Source organism: Eulemur rufifrons, chromosome 1, assembly GCF_041146395.1.
Source record: "Eulemur rufifrons isolate Redbay chromosome 1, OSU_ERuf_1, whole genome shotgun sequence".
Lineage (NCBI taxonomy): Eukaryota > Metazoa > Chordata > Mammalia > Primates > Lemuridae > Eulemur > Eulemur rufifrons.
In genome coordinates, this window is record NC_090983.1 from 55,542,237 (window position 1) to 55,568,983 (window position 26,747).

A 26,747-nucleotide genomic window follows, 5' to 3' on the forward strand; every position below is an offset into this window, starting at 1 on the left:
CTTCTCGAGCTTTTTAAAAATAAGGATTCCTCTGGTCTTTCTCCAGAGATGCCTAAATTTGGACTGGGGAGATAGCAGCATGAGTTTTAAATAAAAGCTTTGTAAATGATTGATGTATAGTCAACATTGAGAGTCAATGCTAATAAATGTGTGATAAAAACTTTTTAGGAATAAGGCAAATCACTTTTTTCTGATTATAAGTGTTTCATTGCTATAGAAAAAGTAGTAACACCTTTTTTTTACCTATCAGATAGATTTTAAAGGATTGGTGAGTGTTCTCATACAGTCAGTGTTAGTGAAAGCATGGATTGATACTGCCTTTGAAAGTGCAATTTGGCATTATCTTTAAAAATTTAAATGCATATTCTGTGATAACAGCATTTACATTTAAAAGTATGCATCCCAGAGAAATAATTCTGTAAGGACCTAGGGATTGATGTTCAAAGGAATGTCTGTAGGGGTATATATTAATAGGCTACATAAATGGTAAAAAAATGGCAAACAAAATGACTTGTCATCAATATTGAAAACTTACTATGCTCCTTTTAAACATATGTGAATGCAAATTGAAATGGGTACAAGTGATAGGAGCTTAAGTGAGAATGTGAGGCATGTTAAGTAAGTAAGGTAGTTGTTAAAAATTGAAAGTAAGAGTAATTGTTTTAGTATTTTATTTCTTTTGAGTACTGATATGGTTGTGGATGCTGTATATGTATAAAGAGAGTGACAATCCTTCAGGCTTTTAAAAATGTGAGCTGGCACAGTTTAGGTTTACCTATAAGACAGCACATATTTTAGTTGAGTGGTTACCTAATTTCATCTTATTGGTATTTTACCATCTTTATTATTACACATTAATAATAAAAGCAATGCAGCAGAAAATAGACTACACTGAAAATTGTTGATGATTTGAATTTACTTAGAATGGCATGGAAATGCTCTAATTTGATGATAGCATTCCAAAATGTTATACTTTTTATACTAAATATTGAAATCAGCATTATAACAGGGATCTTCTTTTATGGGTCAAAGGTTCAAGCAAATATTTCCAGATAATGGTTCTCGATATTAAAGTTTTGACCCTTGGTTGGACAGAGACAGACTGTGAATTTCAGATTGTGCCAGCTCAAAATCATCCTTGAGTTAAGATATACATATTTATCTAAGTGTACAATAGGATATGAAGCAGCAAGGTAATTTACACAATAGAAATTCAGTTTTATTACAGTACATTCTAACCTAATTTTTACAGTAAAAGCATGGGAAAAAACAGCATATCTGTACATTTGATGTTCTTGAAAAGAACATCTATTTTACATTGGCTATTTTTGTAAGGTTCCAGATTTTCCATTCTAGTTCAGTGCTGTTTTGATATATGCCAAGTAAGGTTAACAAAGATAATTTCTCCAGCATTTTCCTGTCTCACATCTAGTTCAACAAATTTTGCTTAGAAATGTGGATAAAAATTGGAAATATGGATAAAAAAGTTTTGTCATGCCATTTGTTCAAATTATAGTAACCTTGAATTTGATACCTGCGTATGAATCATTGGAATAGCCAATGAGTTGTATTTTTGATACCAATCTTTGGCTGAATGAATCTGTCAGAAAAATTTATTCTGAAAAGTTTGAAGAGTGATTATTTTTTAAGGATATTATTTAATATTAGGGTAATTTTTCTTTCTTTAAAGTATTTTCTTGTTTAACAGAAAGAAATTAGCTATATCTCTGTTTGTTAATTAATAATTTTATTAGAGATAATATTTGACTTTTATTGTTGTCTGTTTAGTCAGGCCTGATGAACTCTAGCTAAAGTAGAGTGAAGAATAAATTTTAATATCCACTCCCTCCTTTTTTGTTAATGTTATAATGGTATCTTTTCACATACTGTCAAAATTTTCTATAATGCATTTCTGCTGATAATTTTAAATCTCTCTCTAGTTTGAGGCTTGTAGAAGTGGTTGTGTATTTTCATGGAATAATTTTTTTGTCCATCATTCAGTGACAGTGTTAAGATTCTTGTTTTCTTATATTTGGCCTTATTTGCATTGAAGAAGGACACATTTTTATTAAGATAAACCAAAAAGCCACATGGTTAGATAGATACAAAAACCTTGTTTAATAATCACTGACCTGAGTTCCAAATAAAATTGGGATCATTAGTTAATTCTATCACTATCATCTCTTAAGTCCTTTAAATTATCTTTGTGTTTTTTGAACAGACTTTCAACTGCTAGAAAATACTGTGTAAATTGACACTAATATCTTAGAATATTTAAATGCCAGAGTAGTTATTCAGGTTTTGGTATGATTACAAGTCTAACATTTACACAGCTAAATTGATTTAAAGAGTACAGTCTCTCCTTTCTTCATTTGCTCCTAACCACTATTCCATTGTATGTTTTTTGGCCTTTTATAATTAATTATTCTTGCCATCTTCACTTTAAAACCAAATTCTGTTATTTTGCCTTCCATATTAATTCTTGCTTATTATGGTCTATTTATAGTGGGATAGCTGAGAAAAAATAAAGAAGAAAAAAAGAAATGACAACATAATAGCAAGAGCAATGATAAGCTTAAAAATGTCTATATAAAATATTTGATATGTGCAAATTTTCTACTTTATGCAAATACATAGGTGGCCTGGTTGATGTCCTTTGGATTTACTCAAGGAAGTCATTAGTCATGATCAGTTTTTCAAACTTTTTTTATGCCACCAAACTATTTCTTCAAAGGGGATCTCATATAGAATCCCAGTATTAAAATAAGAGATGCCTTGGTTGCAGAGATAGGTAGAGGTTGTGTAAGATGTGTCTCTGGTAGGCTAGAGCCTTAGCTCGCCACTCACTTTTTCCTTCCCTTCCCCCCACTTTAATAACTTCTGGGTACAACCTTCTCTCCCCTAAGATATTTCTGGAATATAGTTTGAAGATTGCTGTTATTATTCTGAACTTTCTGTCAGTGATGAGTCATCTTAGAGATTAAATATTTGGTGAGTTTCTGCCTATCCACCTCTCCTCACCCCCTGCCCTAGATTCTAAATCCCCACATGAGTTTGTATACAAATGAGTGAATTAGAAGAATTGGCAGCAGTAGGCTTTGTTAAGGGTTTTTGTTTTGTTTTTAATATAGATGTTGTTAAGATTATTTAAATTCAAAACTATAAAACTATTTAGTGTACTTTTGCCTGAGGGTTGGTGATGAGGCCTAGACTGCAGGTTCAGTGGCTTATAGTCTAGAATATAGTTGAATGGGACCTTAAAGAGAAAATGTCATCTGTTTTGCAAGCCCTGCAAGTTATTTGTAAGCCATTAGAGCAGAAGCTGCTAATCACTTAACATGTAACACACGATGGAAGTTCTAAAACATAAAAGTGCATGGATATTTGGAGCGATAGCAGGGTAGCCATTCAAATAAGGGAATTGATTGGGTATTCACAGACATTCATTGATTATCCACTATATTGCAGATGCTGTACTATGTTTCTGGTATGTTTCTCATTTAATCCTCACAGTACTCCTATGCCTATATTATCATGTTTTACACTGATGAGAAAATGGATTCTTGGGTTAAATAACATGCTAAGGGTTATAGTAAATAATGGACCCAGTGTTTCATTCTTGGTCTGTTCCTTCAGAAACCCATGGTACTTGCTTTTTAGGAAATTATGGTTCATTCGTGCTGACAGAATAACCCTAAGTGTGTCCACGTAGTCTATGAGATGAACAAAGTTAAAGGTCAGCATCAGCACATCAGGACATTGGTGAAAAAATTAAGGTTCACAGGAAAGGACAAAAGGTGTGCATATGATAGAAACATTCACTTTATAGGCTAATTTAAATACATCTAGGTTTTTCATTCTCATCTTTTACTTTGCTAAACAGTTTTTCAATTTTTTATTACCTATTTCCAACTTCTTACCTATATATTGCAGTCTTAAAATTAATTTTATCCTATCTTTTTTCTTCTTCAAATTCTTCAGATTTCTTCTTGGTTTATAGGAGATAAACCCATTGCCTTTTCTTCTTTACTGTAATCATAATGCATTTGTTTGATTTTTTGTTTGTTTGAATGAAATGACATTTTCCTCAGAGGGCTGTTCCACATCCCCATACTGGGAAATTTTACTTCCAAGGAAAATGTCCTTAAAAAATAAAACAAAAACCCTTAAATATCACAATATCCAGTGAAGTATTTAATGAATGTTATCACTAATAACTTTTAAGAATTTGTACATGTATTATATCTGTCTCATCCCTCTTTTGGAGATAGCCAGTACTTGTTAGCATTTTAATGGTTCTGGGAAGCTTTGCAGTAAAAAAATCTAACTTTGTTTATCTCAGTTGAACTGCCCCTTTATTACCCCCACTTAAAATGTAGCTTTCCCAACCTGTCATTGAACTAGTGTTCCTTGGAATATACTATAGAAAATGATACAGAACCATTTAGAGCATTACACTTTCTTTAGTTTTCTAGCTAGAAAATACAGTTTCAAATATAACTGTTTCAGAATTATATGAAATAATATTTTGTATGGGTTTTTTTTTTTTTTGCTTATTCAAAAGTATCTAGTTAAGATTTAAGATGGCATTCAAATGGGATCCTTCCATGCTGAAAAATTAATATAACCTTAAACTATTCTGAAAAATTATGTTTTTTTGACCTTAAATTATATATTTTTTCATAGATTAATTTAGGAAGGGTATGAATAAATTATTATTTGGGGATCTTTTGTTTTAAGATAGATTTAGCCTTTATAAAAACTTGAACTTAGAATTCTTAAGTTGGTGATTTTTAGTTCTGGAAATACAGAAGATTGGTTATTGTTTGAGTTTGGTAATTTTGATAGTGAAACTAAACTAATAAACTATGTACCCAAAATTACTGGTACGTCAGTTTACCTCCCAAGTAGATGGCTTTCTTTAAGATGTCTGGTTTGTGAAATGAAAACATAAAGGCAATTTATTGGACATATTGAATTTTATTTACAAACAGTAAAATTTTGAAATATTTTTGTATAATTCATTTAGTTGATATAGGGCATATAGCATATCACATAGAGAAAAAATAAAGATCATGTGAGTCTTGGAATTGTATAGAACCGAATTTGGTTTGAATCCTGGCTCTACCACACTAGTAGTGTTACCTTGGGTAAGTTATTTAATATTCATTCCTTTATTTATCAAGTAATATTGCTAGGCATGGAATGGGAGGGTAAGATGGGGAGAAGATATAACACCTGTTTTTAAAGAATTCAGAGACTGGTAACATTCATTTCAACCTCTCTAAATTTGTTATTTTGTTGGCAGAATGGAGATAAGAGAAGTTTAAAGGCCCAAGATGATACTTAGAGGAACAATATCTGCTCAATAAGAATTAGTTTATTTATTGTCATTCATACTGTTTAATCATAGAACTACTCAGAGACATACATAAAAATATGGATTAAATCCCTTCCTTGTTTGGGGACCACAGCATCTTAAGAGATTTATTTTAAGTTGTCTAATGTGATTCATTTTTTAGTCAAATATTCATGGAGTTCTTATTAAGTTCAGGAATTATTCTGGCACCAGAAGTACTTAAATTAGGCTTTCTAAAATGCCATTGCCTTTTGCTTTTGTTCTTGGCTTTAATTTTTGACTAAGCACGACAATAGTTTGTCATATTCCACAAAAATTACTTGTGTTAGCCTAATGAAAATTTTTGCTGTCTGTTAGAAGAACAAACCTGTAATTTAGGACCAAAGCCACCATCTAGAGCAGGAGTCTTCAAACTTTTTCTCTAAAGGGCCAGATATTTTAGACTTTATGGGTCATACTGACTGTTGCAGCTACTTTACTGTTGTAATGTGAAAGCAGCTATAGACAATATGTAAATGAACAAGTGTGGCTGTGTTCCAGTAAAACTTTATTATGGATACTGAAATTTAAATTTCTTATAATTATCACATAATAAAACATTCTTTTTGTTTTGAATTTTAAAATTTCATACATTTAAAAAGGTAAAAGCTATGGTTAGGTGATACAAAACAGGTGGCCAAACAGATTTGGCTCATGGGCCTTAGTTTGCTAACACCCAATCTAGGGCATAACCTATGAATTTGCTGTGATTGTTGGATAGTGATTGTCAGGCTTTTAGATGCACGGTCTTTTTTAGTAGGATCAGGGTTTGTGTTCTACCCCTTTTTTGTCATCAAAATTTAGGATGTTTTGTTTCGTTTTTTTTGAAACAGGGTCTCACTCTGTTGCCTGGGCTAGAGTGCAGTGGCATCATCATAGCCACTGGGGGCTCAAGCAGTCCTCCTGTCTCAGCCTCCTGAGTACAGGCGTGTGCCTCTACGCCAGCTAATTTTTCTGTTTTTTGTAGAGATGGGGGTCTCGCTCTTGCTCAGGCTGGTCTCAAATTCCTGGCTTCAAGTGATCCTCCCATCTTGGCCTCGAGAGTGCTAGAATTACAGGCACAAGCCATCTCACCTGGTCCAAAGTTTAGTTTTATACACTACGTTTGAGTAGTAGAAAACTAGTAAGAAAAACTTAAACGTGATTTTTTTTTGGAGGGGGGGCGGATCCTATCCAGTTAAGAATTTGAATGGCATCTTGTAAAGGCTAATTACTTTCAGGTTTCTCATCCACTTCAAGTCAATTTCTGAAAATGTAGAATTTCAGGTAATATGTACAGGGTTTTCTATACTTGGAATTTTAAAAATTTATACAATAGAAAATTTTGTTTTTAAAATAAATTGTATGTAAGTAAATATACGTTTACATCTTATGAGCACTATTTAGCACTATTTGGCCTTGAAAAGAAAAATTTTTATATTAACTGGAATTTTGTGTATTAAAACTATAATTTAAAAATCTGTTATCTTGCTTTCCATAGACACCAGAGAAGAAACAATCGGAATCATCCAGGGGAAGAAAGAGAAAAGCAGAAAACCAGAATGAAAGTAGTCAGGGTAAGCAAACAGTATCTTCCTTCAGAGCCCGGGAAACATTTACAGTTAATTTTTCTGATTTTTTAACCAATTGATATTCTCATTGTTAAATAATAATACGAAATTGCAGTCTTTCTATACACATAGGTAGTTAGTGTATGATTACTGTTTTTAGGCATTTGGACATTTCTCTCAATTTTTTATTTGGGTCCTAGAAAGACTAATATCATGTCGAAATCTGGGAAACATCACTTTTCATTTTTCTTTCTTTATATGAATTATGGTGTTGAAATGGCTTCTTGTTTTTGAATAAAAACTTTAAATCTCACTTTAAAAGAGGTACCCAAACTTCTCCATTTTATTTTTTTTATAAAGGCCTATACGAAAATGAGAGAGACTCTAATTAAAGCACCATCTTTTTCTTTCCATTCCTATTCTTCATCCTTTCTGGCATACCACTCTTTTGTGATATGAGCTAAGAAAATTATTTTCATTAGGCTATAAAATCTCTCATAATAGACAGCAAAATAGTACTTTCATTTAATTTGGGCACTCAAAATTAAAGACAATAAATTAGGCTCTTAAAACATGTATATTCGTGATTTTATACAAAATGTTATATGTATTGGAGTCAATCTTTAGCCATAAGATCTAGGGCCATTGCTTACTGTTTTTTATATGGCATTGGAATCAAGGAATGTAAATGTCTTTGTGAAAGGAAGGGGTTAAGTCATTTTAGGACTTTTTCTCTAGGTGTGTAGTACTTTGTCTCTTGATTTGCACTGAGCTGCTTTTTGGTCTTAATACAGTTCCCCTAAGTTGTGGTTAGTGGACTTAGAGCTTTATTTATTGTAAAGATACATTAATTGCTATAGTTTCAACTGCAGATAAACTCAAAAGCAAGCCTATAAACAGCGTGGGGATTTTGGGTTGGTTGATCCAACCTGTCTTAAATACTCATGTTTTTTTCTTTGTTTGTGGTCTGACATCCACAGAATTGCCTGATTTTCTTCTGGTTTTAGGATGGTTACCTAAACTGGATTTACTCATTTCAGCTTCCTCACCTAAACTGTTTTAGAGAGAGACTGGCTTTCTATTCCCCACAACCCCACTTCTTTGGGGTAAGCTTCTTCAAGCCCAAAGCAAACCTCTCCTATCATCTTATGGTCCAGATTGGGTTATATGTCCATTCCAAAACCAGTTATGTCCAACAGAGGTACTATTGCCCTTACAAAAATCAGGCCCATCTTTGGAATTGAAAATGGGGTAAAGGTCCACTTAAAAATACAGGCTGTAGCAGCACAATTCACAATTGCAAAGATGTGGAAACAACCCAAGTGCCCATCAGTACATGAGTGGATTAATAAAGTATGGTGTATGTATGCCATGAAGTTCTATCAGCCAAAAAACAATGATGATATAGCACCTCTTGTATTATTCTGGACACAGCTGGAATCCATTCTACTAAGTGAAGTATCCCAAGAATGGAAAAACAAGCACTACATGTACTCACCATCAAATTGATATTAACTGATCAACACTTAAGTGCACATATAGTAATAACATTCATTGGATGTTGGACAGATGGGATGTGGGAGGAGAGGATGGGTATATACACACCTAATGGGTGCAGTATGCACCGTCTGGGGGATGGACATGCTTGAAACTCTGACTTGGGTGGGGCAAGCAAGGGCAATATGCGTAATCTAAACATTTGTACCCCCATAATATGCTGAAATAAAAAAATAAATACAGGCTGTGTGGAGAAGGGATGATACCTGAACAACATTGGATTTCTGGTAAGGAGGGAAAGGGAACTGGGATTGGGGGCTGTCTAGGAGTCAGCTTGCTCTGAAGTTACAGGTGCTATATCCGGGGTGGGGTGGGGAAAGATGTTAACAAAATTAGGGTTTAGTTAGGGAAAAAGCATTGGGGAAATAGCTTGTGGGTAGGCAGCCAAAAACATCTCTGTCTTCACTAAAAGATAGCACTTCTTCAGAATCTGCAGGGAAATTATTATAGACAGAAGGGAAGTTCCTTTGTTATAAAACCTTTACAGTCTTCTCTGATCTTTAAATGTGTACAAAACCATTGTTCAAAATTTTTAGGTAGTATTTATAGTCCTGAGTACTTGTTTGGGTTTTGAAAAAATTCTCTTACCTTATTCCAAGAAGAATTTAAAGTTGTTGAACTTTTAAGTGTATTGTTTGTTCATCTCGGTAGTGCCTCACACATAGTAACCACTTAAGAAATATTTGTTGAATAAAAATAAATAAATGTATGAATATAAGTCAATATTGAATGGCTAAAGTCTGTATGTCTGTATTATACAAAGCTTTTGACTCCATGATATTATTAATTTTTCTATTATAACTTGAAGAAGTCATGTATTCTATATCATTATAATCAAGGATAGTTGCCTTTCCCTCAAAAAGCATCTCTATACACTATACACCCCAGGAGTTTGAGGTTGCTGTGAGTTAGGCTGATGCCACAGCACTCTAGCCCGGGCAACTGAGCGAGACTCTGTCTCAAAAAAATAAAAATAAAAAACTGCATCAGAGTTCATCTGAGAGTAAAATGTTTAATTTAAGAATAATATGATCTGTAATGACCTAGTTCGCTCCATCAGTATGGTCATATAAGAATAATATTTGAAATATAGCTTATTAAAATGTATCCTATTAATTTGAAAATGCTTTTTAGAAAATCAAAACACATTTTACAAAATAACATTCATAGTGAAGCATGTTATTGTGAGTTTGACAGAGATCATGTTATAGTTTGTATGAACCAAAGCTTTTTTTTTTTTTTTTTTTTTTTTTTTTGTTGAGACAGAGTCTCACTTTGTTGCCCAGGCTAGAGTGAGTGCCGTGGCGTCAGCTTAGCTCACAGCAACCTCAAACTCCTGGGCTTAAGCGATCCTACTGCCTCAGCCTCCCGAGTAGCTGGGACTACAGGCATGCGCCACTATGCCCGGCTAATTTTTTCTATATAGATTTTTAGGTGTCCATATAATGTCTTTCTATTTTTAGTAGAGACGGGGTCTCGCTCAGGCTGGTCTCGAACTCCTGACCTTGAGCAATCCACCCGCCTCGGCCTCCCAGAGTGCTAGGATTACAGGCGTGAGCCACCGCGCCCGGCCTGAACCAAAGCTTTATAAGAAGTAGTTTTTGAGTTATGCAGTTGCCATTTGTCCTTTCTTTTTTATTTATTGATTTGCTTTTCTGAAATTAATAGTCACTAAGCAATATTAATAATATAGTTTTAAAATAGATCCATAACGTTATTTATCTGATTCTCCAATAATTGGGACTTTTAAAAATTGGTATGTTTCTCTTGAAATGTCATTTGATTTTTGGATTTCTGAAATTGGTATCTCACCTTCTAGGTTCTTAATAATTTTTTGATGTTCATCACTACCCTACTAACATTTCATATGCTTTTTATATTTTAGGAAAAAGTATTGGGGGACGTGGCCACAAAATTAGTGACTATTTTGAAGTAAGTTCATTGAGAATTATTTCCAGTTCCTAATTCAATATAATTCTGCTGTGAGCTACAAATAATTTCTTTGAAGCACAAGGTCAACTTTTGATTATCTGCTTGATTAGAGCAGAGCTTTAGTACTATGTTATATCCTTTCTTCCTGGGAACCTTAAAATTTACCTTTATATTGGTATGGCACATCATAAATTTCAAAGTACTTCCTCACATATTTGCTTATAACAACCTAAGGTAAGCAAAGTAGGTATTAGCGTTTCTGTTTTACAGACAATGAAACAGAGTACCAGAAATATAAAGTAGCCTACCTAAAGTCAACTTTTAAATGGTAAAGAATGGAACTTAGTCTACCAGCTCTCTAGTTCAGAATTCTTTCTACTATCAATACAGGCTTTATCACCCCTCAGCAACATTTGAGCCCTGTGGGTGGGGATTAAATAATTGATAGAGATGTGAATCTAAGAGTCCCTGAAAACAATAAAGAGTGGTAAATTTAGATTTTTACCCAAGAGTAACATTCAGGAGTGTTTCCTTGCTTCTTCATAGAAACACTTTTGGCTACCAGTTTTACATTAGAAAACATGAGTGTGATTTTTGAAAGAACAAACATAATCTACTCAATTGAAAAATACTTATATTTACTTGAGATTGAAACCAGAATTGGCTGAATAGCAAAAGGGCTGAATTTTAAAACAATTTTTTTAAATCCTCCATTGCTTTTTTTCTTGGGTAAAATTTTTTAAGGTAAAATCGTTGCTGACCGCCAGATACCTAATGCTCTTTAGTTGAGGTCAGTCACTCCTTGTTAATATCATTAAGAACCTTTGCCAAAGGTAGGATCAATTTGAATAGACAAATATCTCTTGAATGCTTATTATGTGCCGGGTGTTATGCTAGACACTCTATAGATAAAATAAATGAGGCAAAATCTCTAGGTTGTGGGAAGTTTTTAAATGAACATGCTAGGAAGACTGCATCTCTGCTGTTGGTGTCAAAGTTAATTAAACAAAAAGTGATGAAGTAGACAATAAACTATACCCCCTGAGGAAGAGAGTAGCAGCATATTGTTTTCTTTTCCCATCCTTAGTAGGAACATGAGCTAGGAGAAAAGATATCTATGGAGCAGATTAGTTGGCTTCTCTTCATGTGCAGCTAAATCTTCTATTTTGTAAGAAATAATTGATTTTTTTAAAGATTTTGTTCTGTTAGAGGAAAGGGAATTATTCTGTATAACTCTTTCATACAATGCCGTGAACATTTGGATATTTAACAGATCTTGAGAGTGAAGATTCTGTTTAAGATAGTTGTTTATGTTCACAAATATCTACCTGTCAATATTTTTACGTTTTTTGGGATTAGAGACCATATTGGCTCAAGAAACATGTATAGGGAAATTTTGCTAAGATTTGGGAGAAGAACAGAAAGTTCATTTTGGGGAATTTATTTGTCTTTGAGTCAGCCACAGTAACAAATTATAGTCAGAATGCAGTGTAAATAAGGATCTTTATAAAATGTAGCCTCATCATCTTTTTGTGATCAGTACTTTTCTTGTTAATAATGTTTTAGGACTTGGTGTAACTGAGCTTAGTTTTGCTTTTTCTAGAACCATTTAAATGACTATTGATTTAATTTAAAATAAGATATTTAAATTAATTCTTAATGCCATGTCTAATATAACAGCTGTCTGAGCCTGCTTTAATAAATAATGATGTTTCCTTTTTCTTTTTCTCAGTACCAAGGTGGAAATGGCTCGAGTCCAGTAAGAGGCATACCTCCTGCAATCCGTTCTCCTCAAAATTCACATTCACATTCCACTCCTTCCTCATCTGTAAGTTTTTATTAATATCTTTCAAGTTTTTCATGCATATTCTTTGGGAGGTTATATACATTGAATAACTTTTATAGTTTGTTGTCTTTAATGAGAATTTCTATATCCAATTAGTGTTTATCTTTTAAAAAAATCATTTCTGTGAGGTGAGTTGAATCCTTTTTAATTTGACGCTGTTAGAACTTTATTTCTGAAAGTGAGCTTCTTAAGGGTTTCCTGAATTAATTATATCTAACAATCATTGTTTTTGCAAAAAAGGCTGTTGAGCCTGTGAGGCTAACATGAATACTCTTGTATCAGTCCTAATTCAGTTCTTGATTACTAATTTCTAACTTTCTTACCAATTAAATTCTTAAGCACTAAAATAACACAATTTTTTTTTCTGGGAATCCTTAAGAAAAAGGCAGGCTGTGTAGTTGAGCACAGTAGAAGAATCTTGGACCTAAAAATTATCTTAACAACTTTTTGGTTTGTTTCTAACATTTTAAGATCTTTTATATGCGTAGCTTTCCATATAAACAATGGATTCATTTTTAAATTTACTTTCATTGTGTGCAAGTTCAATATCTAACCAGAAAAGCAATACTGGTTTTCAGTAATTTACAGATGAATTACAGACTTTTAAAAATTAGAGTTGCACTTCTTTATTCAAGCACCTTGTTTTCATTTCTTTTGTCCCCTTCAAGTCCTTGTCTGTAGACACACTTGGTTGTGTCTTGCTTTGTAGCTTCAGGCACATCGTGTCTCCATTGGCATATACAAAGTAAGGCATAGGATTCAACAATAATTTTAGGTAAAGAGTTGTAGTGATAGCATTGATACTGTGTTGTATTCTGCTGCTTTTAATGAATATATTTTTAAACTAGTGATCAGATAAAACAATGAAACTCAACAATAAATTGATATTAAACTACCTATGGGCATGCATTATTGTCCCTAGTACTAAGACTCTGTACTAACATCTTTTTTATTTTTACTTTTTGAACTATCATAATTGGTTTTTAATATTTTTGTTTCAAAATAATTTACCCTTATTTTGCTTAACAGTGTGAAAGCTTTAAGATTTATTTTAATGGCACTAGAATGCAAACTCCATGAGGAGCAGGGAATATATGATTGTATCTCTCACTGGGCCTTATGTAGGAGGTACTCCAATGAATGCTTGTTGAATAAATGGTGATTACAAGTTTTAAAAAGTCAATTATGTTTCAATTTAGGTATTATCCAGATGGAAACTTCTTCAGAAATGTTAAGTAATTATTGCTAAGTAGAAACCTACTTTTTTTTTCTTGCTAATGTAAAAATTTTAATGTATTTTTTTAGGTTCGACCGAATAGCCCTTCTCCTACTGCATTAGCTTTTGGGGACCACCCTATTGTACAACCAAAGCAGTTATCTTTTAAAATTACTCAGGTAAATATTAATTAAAAATTTTTTCTATGACTTCTAAGAAAACTGTCCAACTTTGTTTGGACAACTTAGTTGTGCAATTAACAGCTAAGATGTCTATTGTTTGTCTTAGGTATAAAGCAATATTACTATACATAAGGAAAGCTAACTTAACAAAAAACACCCCAGAATTTATAGGGAAGGGTGAGAAATTGAAACACCCAATTTACTTTCAGCTTGTCCTTTGTTAGACACTGGCCAATATTTAGATGTTTTAAGCAAGTCAAATAGTCGGAACTTAATATCCAAGTATATATAACTGATGTCTTTGTGAGGCTGCTATATTTGTTATAAGTGGACATTAAAGTAATTCATTTGGGTATCTGTATTTATGAATGTGTATATACGTGCTACAAGTTAGATAATTTGAAAATTGAATTTGGATATCTTTTAAACTTATTTACTTTCATGACTTTTGAGTACTAAGTTTTCATTTTAATTTTTTACATGTGATAGTTTCTGGGTGACACTTTTTCTCAAACTGGGGATTAGGAGAATAGATCCTGTTGCTTGACCAACTCAACTTGCCAATTTATTTCCATTAGACTTTATTTGTGGGGTCATGTTCAAACTGTTATGCATGTACCAAAACCTCTTTTCTTTGGATGATTTCCGAGGCTAGGATTACAAAGTCACTAAGCAGCTCATGAAGGTTTTGATGCATGAGATGTTGGTAAAAAAAGGACCCAAAATTTCTGTTAGATGAGGAATGATTTCAAGGGATCCATTGTACATCATGGTGACTGCAGTTAATAACAACATGTTATATATGAAAACTGCTAAGAGTAGATTTTAAATGTTCCCACCACAAAAGAGGATAAGTATGTGTTAAATAGCTTGATTTAGCCATGCCACAATGTGTATATATCTCAAAACATGTTGTACACCATAAATATATACAATTTTTACTTGTCAATTTAAAAATAATTTTAAAAAGATTTAGCAAAGTTCAAAAATCAACTAGAATGATATATAGCACAGAGCAGTGGATATATTAAATTTTAATGAGAAGCATCAATATTCTAAATAATTAACCTCTTTAAATATTGGCAAGTCTGTAGCATTTATACTTCTTAGATATACTTTTAAAATATACTTTTAAAACTGCACTAAGAGTTTTTGGAATACGCTTTACATATACATACAAATGTACATAGTTTCTCTGCTTGTTGAAGTCTGAGTAAAATCTAGTTTTATGTTTACATGCAACAATGTAGATAATGGAGATAATAAAATAGCTTTCTTTCATTTAGACTGATCTCACAATGCTGAAATTAGCAGCATTAGAAAGTAATAAAAACCAGGACCTGGAAAAGAAGGAAGGTCGTATAGATGATTTGCTCAGGGTAAGTAATAACTCATAGATGGAAAAAAATTGAGTAAGTTATTTGGCAACAGTGAAACTGTTGAAGAAATAATTACCATTGTAAAAAAATTCTATAGTTGGAAAACATTAAGCTTTTTTCTGTTAGTACATAATTGAAAATACCAACTTTAAAGTGAAACTGTTTTATTAGATCTTTAAATATAAATTTAGAAACAGTTGGCAAAACTAGAAGGAAGTTTATAAAATTTATTTTTATATGACCAGCCACCATAAGAGCCATTTCATGTTAGTTTAAAGTTAATTGATTTTGTTATACAACTGACATCTGATACTGTAAAGGATAAAGTAACTGCTACAATTCTATGAGATTTTTAATGGAAACTTTACTAAAGAATACATCCAGGCCGGGCACGGTGGCTCACGCCTGTAATCCTAGCACTCTGGGAGGCAGAGGTGGGCAGATCGCTCGAGGTCAGGAGTTCGAGACCAGTCTGAGCAAGAGCGAGACCCTGTCTCTACTAAAAATAGAAAGAAATTATCTGGCCAACTAAAATATATATAGAAAAAATTAGCCGGGCATGGTGGCACATGCCTGTAGTCCCAGCTACTCGGGAGGCTGAGGCAGTAGGATCGCTTAAGTCCAGGAGTTTGAGGTTGCTGTGAGCTAGGCTGACGCCACGGCACTCACTCTAGCCCGGGCAACAAAGTGAGACTCTGTCTCAAAAAAAAAAAAAAACAAAAAAACATCCAGAAGTATGCTTATAATGTGAGTAAGGTATAAAGCAATAGTTCTTACCCCTTGCTTCTCCTTAGAATCACCAGATGGAAAGTGTGGAAGTGCTAATGCCTGAACACTGAGGGGTTCTGATCAAGTTGATATGATGTAGGTCTTGAGCATTGGCAATTTTAAAAGCTCCTCCCTGTGATTCTAATTTAAGCCAACATTGAGAACCACTGATCCAGAAACTTAATAAAACCAACACCTGTGATCCTGCCAGACTTACCATTTACTCTTTCATATCCCTTCACCTTTAATCACTATTCTATTATCATTCCTTAATGTTTCTATATGTTTATATTAATTATGTTTATACATTCTTAACAACATATTATTTAGTTTGTTTCTGAACTTTAAGTGAGATTATCCTGTACGGACCCTTTTGCCTTGCTTGTTTTTACTGAACATCATATGTGAGAGTCACCCACATTGATGCGAATAACTGTAGTCTGTTCATTTCACTGCTAGGTAGTAAGACATTATATGAATATAAGAACATTCTTGTACATGTCTTCTAGGGCAAAGATGAAATAATTTCTCTGTGGTATATGCTTAGGAAAGACATGGCCAAAGTACAGGGCATGGACATCTTTCACTTTACTCTGTGGTACCAAATTTTTCCCAAAGTGTTTGGATCAATGTATACTCCCAACAGCAGTGGGCCAGAAAAAATCCTATCGCTCATCTTCCTTGCCAGGGCTTGGTATAATAAGATTTTCTGTAAAAAAAAATTTTTTTTTGGCTGATCTAATGGATATAATATAGTGTCTTGTGGTTTTATTATGCATTCCCTATTTACTACTTGGTTGTGAGCATGTTTTAAAATATTTATTAACTATTTGTGTTTCTTCTGTGAAATAACTGTGGTTTTTTTGCCCGTTTTGCTTATTAGATTGTTTGTCTTTTTCTTATTGATGCCATCGTTTGTTATGTATCTTGATTTACTCCCAGTTTGTGAGTTGTCTTTTCATTTCTTCATGCTGTCTTTTGATAATTAGATACATTTTTAATTTTTATATGATTAAATATATATTTTTGTTTATAGTTTGTTTTGCTTATACTAAATTGTTAGCAAAGATATGTCAAAAGAATGAATTCTTTTTAACTCTTAAGAGTATAAAAATGTTCTTCTATATATTCTGTTTAAAGTTAGTCTGATTGTTAATCTCACTGGAATTGGTTTTTGGATGTGATGTGAAGTAGGATTTCATTTTAATCTTTCTGTATGGATAACCAGTTGTCCAGCCCCATTTAATTAACAGTTCATTCTTACACTGCCAACTCCATCATAAAATCTTGTTTCCATTTACAACTGGATCTATTTCTATGTTCTATATCATGTTCTATTGTTCTATTTGTGTGTCTCTGCACTGGTACTGCAGCATGTTTTTATCATTTAGCAATTGCCTTTGGCCGTTAGTAGCAGAGAACATAAACAGCAATATTTTAAATGAGATGAGTGTTTATTTTTCAAGAGAACAGAAGTGGGCAGCCCAGGTATGATTGCTCCACGGTGTCATATGTGACATTGGTGCCTTCACTTTTCCCTGTGTCCTCATCCTTAGTTCATGGCTTCCATCTTAAAGGTCACATCAAGGTCCAGTGTATCTGTTTGAATCACAATTACGATGTCTGTATTATAAGCATAAAACAGGAGGAAGAGGGGAAGAAGAAAAAACACAGTAATTGTGTATGCAGCCTTCTTGAATATCCCACTGAACTTCTGCTTATATCTCTCATTGATCATCCTTAACGGTTGCCAGGGAAACTAGGAAATATAGTCTTTTAGTTAGGCACATATCAATCCAGAATAAACCATGGAATTTCCATTATTAAGGAAAAAGGGGATTTGGGTGATCATAATTACTGTAGCTTTACGTTAAGTTGTGATATATAGTTGGACAAGTATCCTCTCCTTCATTTTGTCTATTTTTGGCCCTTTGCAGTCTTAGAGAAATTTTGGAGTCAGTTTTCCAAGTTACACACATATATACCACACACACACACACAATTTGGGCTTCTGTTTGAATTGCACTTAATGATGAGAGTCTGTTGATGCTAAATTCTATTTCCTCTTCCTTGAAAACAGTTTTATTGAATATATAATTTTAGACTGATAGTTGTTTTCTCCCAGCACTTTCAAGATATTATGCCCTTGTCTTTTGGCTTCCACCATGATTGGCCTAGACCTGTAATTCTCAAAGTATGATCTCAGAGCAGAAACATCAGTATTACTGGAGAACTTGTTAGAAATGGAAATTTTCAGGCCTTTCCCCAGACATATACTGACTTGGAAACTCTGGGGATGGGCCCCAGCAATCTGAGTTCTACCAAGCCGTCCAGGTTATTCTCTTGCCACTATATTAGACTAATTCTGAGGTTAGAGAGAGGCTTCTTCCCTGAGCAAAGTGAACAGAATTGATATCCTGTTGCCTAGGAATGATGGGGTTAGTTAGTCATTAGCTGGGCAACTTACAGGCTCATCCACAAGTTTAATGGTGAAAACGTTCTGTAAGTTTTAAGAGATAGAAGAAAACTCACCTTTGTTTTTAAGTGTTAGACACTTTATATACCACATTTCAGTTATTTTTAACTAAGATCGATAGTGTTGCCCCTATTTAGAAATAAGAAAATTGAACTTAGGTTCAGATAACTTAACTTAGCCAAAGTTACATACCTTAGAGTATGGATTGGAATGTATGGAACATGGATACAAATTCCATGTACTTTCCACTACACAGTTAAGTAACATTTAACAGTATTATCCCATAGTAAGTAGGCTTTTTTAGTATCATACCTAAATATTTGATTTTATTAATCCTATCTGTATATTATTTATCAAAACATTAAAATATTTTTAAGCTTTTCATATATACAAATTCTAGACTTTCTGCATTTTCTACTTATGTTGTAGGCTAACTGTGATCTCAGACGGCAAATAGATGAACAACAAAAATTACTTGAAAAATACAAAGAACGATTAAATAAATGTATATCAATGAGCAAGAAACTTCTCATTGAAAAGGTAAGTTAAAAGTTTAGTAAGTTTTCCATTCCCCTTTACTAGCCCCTTTCACCTTGTATGTTTTTAAAATTTAAATGAATAAAATTGATGATTTTTTTTCTTCTTTTTTCAGAGTACACAAGAAAAACTGTCAAGCAGAGAGAAGAGTATGCAAGATAGATTACGCCTTGGGCACTTTACAACAGTTAGACATGGCGCTTCATTTACTGAACAGTGGACAGATGGTTTTGCATTTCAGAATCTTGTGAAGTTAGTCATTCTTACGTTTAAAAAAATTTAGTATTCATTTGGGTTCTCATTATTTTAAAAGATTATAGATTTGGGATTATATTCTACATCTCACTATTATTTGAAATCATAGAATTTAGTACATTTGAAAGGAATATGAAATAGAGGTATTATAATTTTAGCTTTAGCAGACTTCTTTCCAAAATATAAACTGAACCTCTAGCTTTATAGATGATATTTTGGGAGGAGAATTGTTAAAAATTTAATTTTCATTGGAAGGTGTGTGTGTGTGTGTGTCTCTCTCTCTCTCTCTCTCCCCCCGCCCCCCCCCCCCGGGTTTTCTCTACTTTAGTTTTTTCCCCATTCCCCAATCCTTAAATGTTAACATTCAGCACTTGTCTACTCTCTATTCATAAGGAAAATAACTTTTCTCTTTTGCCTCAGATACAGTAAATCAGAAATCAGTTGAACTGAATATATGGCTTTAGAATTTCTGTAGTAAACTTTAAAAAAAAGAAATCATTATTACCATATTTTCTTGAGTTCAAATGGTAGTAGGTAAAGGTTGGCTAGCTGTTTGTGTGTTAAGAAGCCAGGACCTATGCTGCTCTCTTTTTGCTGGGAAATTTGTAAAAACCCGAAAATCAGGAGGAGTGCCGGCATCTACATCCACTTTCTCAGAGTCACTTCAGTTATTTGAAGTGGAGGCACAGCCTTATTTCATATGGTATCACATCACCATTGCTGTTCAAACACTAGTTCCCAGGACTTGACACAGAACGGCCTTCTCTCACTCTCAGCAGATTTATTCAGCTGTTGTTCAACATAGCTATGCTAAGTGTTAGGTATACCATAATGAAGGACAGTGTCCTTGTGCTAATATGGAGTTTGGGTTTTAATGCTGTGAATAATGGGGACTGTTAAAGGTTTGTGTATAGTGTATATAATCAGAATTAAGTTGTAGAATAATCATGCTGGTAATGTGGAAATAATATTAGAAAGAGGATAAATTATCGATAGCTAAATGGAGAGAGGTATCTAGATGAAAGGTGATTACAGATTAAGCTAAAATATGGACAGAAAAGTGGAGAACAGGAGAAGACTACTACTGTGTGTTGTTACATATATGTATTTTATAATCAGTGATATAACCCAAAGTGGTTAGAGGACGAGAAGAGAAATGAATAAGTAAAAGTTAATAATATTAATAATCTCAACTCTATGGTCATTCCCGAATAATCAGGTATTAGCTACATATCTGTTCCAGTAATTCTTTACTTTCCATTAGGATTCTAATCATTAGGGTAATTGCTCTTTATTATAGCATCTTGATTGTGCTCTAAAATAGTCTCGAAATTTACTTTTTTAATAATTAAAATTATTTATTCCCACTTCCAAATGAAAACTAGATTAAAGTCTTGCTCTCACTGTGCTATTCTTGGGATTTTTCTCTACCCTTTTTGCCCTTCTATGTAGATGGTTCTTGATTTTTGTCACTCTTACTATTCTGCTACTCCCTCACTAGAACCATAGGGAAAGGAATGTATGTAAGGCCAGTTCTTTATCAGTAGAGTAGAAGTTTTGTAGTTCTGGTTTAAAGGGGGGGGGGAGGGGCGATGAAAGAATGAAACATTTGACTTGTTCTAAATCTAAATATAACCATATAAGATTTTAAAATTTTTTCTTGGCATGGTGAAGTGACCTAAAAGGGAACATGGTTACTATTAGAGCAAGCTTAAGGTGTTGTAACAATGGGTTAGTTTTAAAAAGCTTGACTGTTACCTACTTAATGCTCTGGTCAAACTGCTAAAATCTTCAACCTAAATTTTAATAATAGACATGATATCTATTAGTTTGTACAGTAAGTGAACTATTTGCAAAATTGTTTTAGTTTCTTGAATTGGAAGCATTAATAGTTTTACTTTAATTGCCCATTTTTGAAAGCTGAGCAAATTTTTCTTGCTGTTTTTTGTTTCCTTTCCTTAAATTGTCAGAATTCTTTTTTCCTCCATACGTTTCTTATATTAAGATCAATTTTGGTTTCATTTCAAAATATCAACTGCTCATTCCCAAAATTTCTTTTTAGCAGAGGTAGATTTAGAAAATAACACTTTTCATATTAAATTTTCATTTGCCTTTTGTAAGCTTGTCTGCAAATACTAAGTGATGAGATACATATATAAAATATACCCCATACTTTTGTTAGTTCTTTTTTTTTAAGCTCATTCTTTTATTTCATTCAGCAACTATTTATTGAATACCTAGTATGATCATCACTGTGCTAAATACTAAGGATACAATAGGATAAAATAGATATGGTTTCTGTTCTTAGGGAATGATCTAACTAGACATAGTCTGATTATCTACAGGAATGACAGTTGTTAGAAAAGAGGAGGTGGGGAGATAACAAGGTACTGTGAGATTATGTATGCCAACACATCTTTCCTAGTCCAGAGATTAGGGAGCACTTCACTTAAAAATGATTGTTTCAAATGAGACGTGAAGGAGAAGTACAAATTGGTTCACAAGAGTGGGACCAAAAGATTACAAGTATATATTATGTGATTTTTTGTGTTTTTTAATGAATTTTTTTCCCTGTTTTAACTGTGAAAAGGAATGGAAGGTTAATATGTTTTCATTTATTTTTATACAGGCAGCAAGAATGGGTGAATCAGCAAAGGGAAGATATTGAAAGGCAAAGGAAACTTCTAGCCAAACGCAAACCTCCTACAGCTAATAATTCTCAGGCACCCTCTACCAATTCTGAACCAAAACAAAGGAAAAACAAAGCAGTCAATGGAGCAGAAAATGATCCCTTTGTTAGACCAAATTTACCACAACTGTAAGCCTCCATTTAAATTTTCCTTTCTAAAAATTGTTGCCAGTGAGCATGAATGTTAATAATGGATTTTATGTATAATTAAATTAATACTTAAATAGCAAAAAGTGGTTACAGCCAGGAAGGAGGGCAGTATTGGAAATTTAGCACTAAATTAATAAGCCACATATATTTGAATTTTACCTTTTTATGCAGAGACTTGGGTAGCTAAGAGGAGACTGGAATCCACTTTTCTTCCATGTCTGAATCAGCTAAAGAGTCAGTTAAAGTTTTGGATTATTCCAATTCATTGTTCCTGTTAATGTTCTTTTTTCTGAGAAAATGTTAATTTAAGGATATTGTAACTGCCAGTTATAAATTTTCTCAACCTACGAAAGCAATTCATTGGTAGGTTTATGGGTATTCTTTTTCCCTTTCTGTTTTTCATTGTTTCTTAAATTTTCTGTGTTAATTATTCTTTATAATTCAGAGGATAGAGACATTAAAAAAAAAGTTACATGCTTATTGTAGAAAATTTGGAAAAAAATAATATAGACCATAATCCCATCCCCCAGAGAGCACCATTGTTAAAATTTCAGTGTATAGGTGCATCCAAACTTATATAATTTTTCCGTTCTATAAAAACTAATATAAATTTATATGAACAGAAAATATATATCCTCTAATACATAGATGTATTCTTTTCTCCTCTGTTGAAAGATAGTCTTTCATTTGTGCTTTGAATTCCATCCCCTGCTACATCAGGGACCTCTTCTGTTGATACTTCCTTTGCTCTCTACTGGTTCCTTCCTTTCAGAAAATACATGTAAGCAAAAACAAAGAAAAACTCCCTCACTTACAAATCCCTGTAGTCTCTGTATTCTCTCTGTCCTCTTCATAACTAGGTTTCTTGAAAGAGTTGCCTGTGCTTGCAATCTCTTTTGCCTCACCGTCTCTAATCTCCCCTTTCTTAACTGAAATTGTTCATTTTAAGATTAACCATCTTCTTGATGCTAAATGCAATAACATTTGAGTCTTTAACTTAATTGGCTGCATTAAATATTGTTGACTTATTTTTTTCTAAAAAGCTCCCTTGACTTAGTGTCAGTCAGCATCTTCTTTATCTCTTCTATGAACATCATTTACTTCCCAATCTGTAAAATGTGGATAATTTCTAGGAATATGTCCTAGGCCATCTTATTTCACACTTTACGTATTCTCCTTGAGTATTATCTACTCTCAGGGTTTCAGTTACCATATATATCCTGCTGACATCCAAACTACTATCTCCAGCCCACTTTTCACTCTTCAGTATCAGATACTTCCATCTCAGTCTTGAATGTCATATCCCTGCTTAGTTGATAGCAGTACTTAAATGCCTCACAGGAACCTCTAATGCAGCCTGTTCAAAACATATTACTTAAAAAAAAAAAAAAGCACCCTATATTTACTGTTGTCTTTCCCGCTTCAGTCTCTCTTTATACACACATACCTTACCCCTTTCCTGTGTTCTCTCTATTAGTGTGAGTAATACTACCATCTTTTCACATGCAAGGATTCTGGTTGTCACCCTTAACATTTTAGGTACAGATTTCATTGATCTTTCTTAATCCATCAGTGAATAGGTTGTGATAATTTTATCTTTCAAAAGTCCATCTCAAAATCTACTTCCTTCTTCAAGCCTTTCCCAATTTTCTTGCGCTTGTAAGAAATTTAATTGTAAGTTACAGTTAAACCATTTGGCTACAGTTATTTAAAAAAAAAAAACTGTACTTTTCGTAAATTAGTAAATTTGTTGCTTAAGAAGAAAACAAGCAAAAGAACAAATGGGTGGGTAGGTGATTGGTTGTATTAAAGTGTGTGTTAACTTTAATTCTACCTCTATACATACCCAGTCCTTCTAAGATACCAAATCTGTCCATTTATCCTTTATGATAAAGTTCCCACCGACACCATGGTACCATTCTAACTCAAGTTACTGCTTTTTTTTTTTTTTTTTCAGACAGAGTCTCACTCTGTCGCCCTGGGTAGAATGCAGTGGCGTCATCGAAGCTCACTGCAACCTCCAACTCCTGGGCTCAAGTGGTCCTCCTGCCTCCACCTCACGAGTAGCTGGGACTATAGGTGCACGCCACAATGCCCGGCTAATTTTTCTGTTTTTACTATAGATGGGGTCTCACTCTTGCTCAGGCTGGTCTCGAACTCCTGAGTTCAAGTGATCCTCCCACCTCAGCCTCCCAGAGTGCTAGGATTATAGGTGTGAGGCATGGCACTGGCCTATTGCTGTCTCTTAATTGGGTTACTTTTTTACTCTTCCCCCCATCCAACTTTTGTCTTGTCCTGCAATACATTTTCATGTTGCAGTCAGACTCATTTTTCTGAAATAAAAACATCGTCCTTTCATTCTCTTTATATCTTTAACAGACCTCTCCATTACTTGAGTGATATAATCCAAAAGTTTTAATGTGGCTTATAAAGCACTTTTGATCTGGCTCCTTCTGACCTGTCTAGCTTCTTCTTTGCCATTGACTAGTACCTCCTCCTCATCGCCAATTTTCAAACTCTCCATGTATTAACTTCTGTTCATCTTTTAAGTCCTGCAGTAAATATTGCCTCCTGAAAGCTTTTCCTTAACGACTAAAGGATAGAAGTTATCACTTGGAGGTATTGTTATAGTATCTTCTGTCTCTTCAGTCACAGCATCACCATCCATTCAGTTAATGACATACTTGCATGGTTGCTGGCTCTTAATTTATTTTTAACTACTAGCAAGAGTCAGTCAGTTCTTTAGGTAGTAGTTTCTAATTTTAGTTACAAAGATTTTTTTATTCAGAGGAAGTAGTTTGGATAGCTGATATTATTTCTGGATAAAGTCTAAGGATCCTTGCATTGATTTTCTATTATTAATACATTTTTATCAAGATTTTTACTTCATTAAAATATATTTCAAATTCAGTTTTTTCTTTTTTTTCTTTTTTTATTTTTGCAACAACCCATTCCAAATGAATCAAATTAAGTTTTGATCATCTGTATTAGACTTAAATGTTTCGTGTTTCACAGAGGATGACTACAAAGCAAACAGTAATATTTTACCTGACATTTCATATTAAAGTTTTAGAGGCAATTATTTTTTATTATAGCTTTAATTTTAATTCAAGAATATATTTTATTTGGTATTAATAGTAGATTATTTATCTCTTATGTATAGTATATAATTGGTTCTTTTTTAAGTTAATAAACTTTATTTTTTAGAGCAGAATTGAGCAGAAAATCCAGAGAGTTCACATATACCCCCTGGCTCCACACACACATTCTTTCCTACAACCATCCTACACCAGAGTGGTACATTTGTTACAATGAATGAACCTGCTCGTTATCATCCAAAGTCTATAGTTTACATTAGGGTTCACTCTTAATGAACATTGTGTGGGTTTTGACAGATGTATAATTGATTATTTAAAAATCTGTTATGGCCGGGCGCGGTGGCTCACGCCTGTAATCCTAGCACTCTGGGAGGCCGAGGTGGGTGGATCGCTCAAGGTCAGGAGTTCAAGACCAGCCTGAGCAAGAGTGAGACCCCGTCTCTACTAAAAATAGAAAGAAATTATCTGGCCAACTAAAATATATATAGAAAAAATTAGCCGGGCATGGTGGCGCATGCCTGTAGTCCCAGCTACTCAGGAGGCTGAGGCGGTAGGATCGCTTAAACCCAGGAGTTTGAGGGTGCTGTGAGCTAGGCTGATGCCACGGCACTCACTCTAGCCAGGACAACAAAGCGACACTCTGTCTCAAAAAAAAAAAAAAAAAAATCTGTTATGAAAAATCTTTCTTTCATTGGAGCATTTTTTCCATTTTCAATTCATGTAATCATTTATTGAGGCTTAAATCTGGTCTGTCTTTATGCTTTCTGTTTATTCTTCCTAGTCACTATTCTTTTTTTTTTTTTTTTTACCTTTCATTAGATTGATCAGTTTTTCTGTCATTCTTTTTCTCTATTAGCAGTATGAGTGTGTTTATATACACAGACACACACACACATATATACACATTTACCTACAGGACATCATTACTGTCTAATATAGTCAGTGTTCATATAGACTGTATCCACATATTTATTGGTTTTTTTGCTTTTCACTTATTTCTATACTTCTGATCTTACATCTTACATCTGGCAAGATTCTTCTACTTAAGAATACCCTTTAGAAATTTTCCTTTAGTGTGTTCTGTTGGTAATGATGTCTCAGATTTTGTTTGTCTGAAAATAACTTTATTTTGCCTTCATTCTTGGGTTAGCTTTACTGGTTTTAGAATTTTAGGTTGGTGGTTATTTGAAGATACTATTTTACTATCTTTGGACTTACATTATTACTATTGATGAGACAGCTGACAGTCTTTAGAAAACACAGTACTAAATGGAGCACAGGCAATACTTGAAGATTAGCTGAGAGTATTTCAAAATGGATGAACAAGATCAGTCTACAGGTTCATGAAGGTGGCCAGCAAATTGCAAGAGGGATGAAAAAAAGAAAAAAACTCACCTAGACATGTGATAATGAAATTTCAGAAAATCAAGGCAAAGAGAAAAAAATTCTTAAAAGTACCCAGAGGGAAAAAAGATATATTGAAATAAAAAAATAAAAAGATATTCCAGGCAAACACCAACCAGAAGAAAACTGGATTAAATCAGACACAGTAAAATTCAAGGCTAAAATAAAAAAATTATTAGAAGTAAAGTGGTTGTTTTATAGATATAGAAAGTTCAAATTACCAGGAAGGTATAACAATTCCAAATTTATATAAATGTAATAACATGTCCTCAAGATAAATAAATTATTAATAAGGAGATGTATAAGATCC

At 33.4% G+C, this 26,747-nt stretch overlaps 1 protein-coding gene across 2 annotated transcripts in view; it reads left to right on the plus strand.

The window, feature by feature from the left end:
* TLK1 (tousled like kinase 1) overlaps window positions 1-26,747 on the plus strand; it is a 140,544-nt gene that overhangs the window by 67,567 nt on the left and 46,230 nt on the right. For both annotated transcript variants that reach the window (XM_069493987.1, XM_069494075.1), the window contains 8 exons: window positions 6,879-6,954; window positions 10,391-10,437; window positions 12,170-12,265; window positions 13,589-13,678; window positions 14,968-15,060; window positions 18,734-18,844; window positions 18,957-19,093; window positions 21,726-21,914. In XM_069493987.1, coding sequence (XP_069350088.1) covers window positions 6,879-6,954; window positions 10,391-10,437; window positions 12,170-12,265; window positions 13,589-13,678; window positions 14,968-15,060; window positions 18,734-18,844; window positions 18,957-19,093; window positions 21,726-21,914 — 839 coding nt within the window. The remainder of the gene's footprint in view (window positions 1-6,878; window positions 6,955-10,390; window positions 10,438-12,169; window positions 12,266-13,588; window positions 13,679-14,967; window positions 15,061-18,733; window positions 18,845-18,956; window positions 19,094-21,725; window positions 21,915-26,747) is intronic.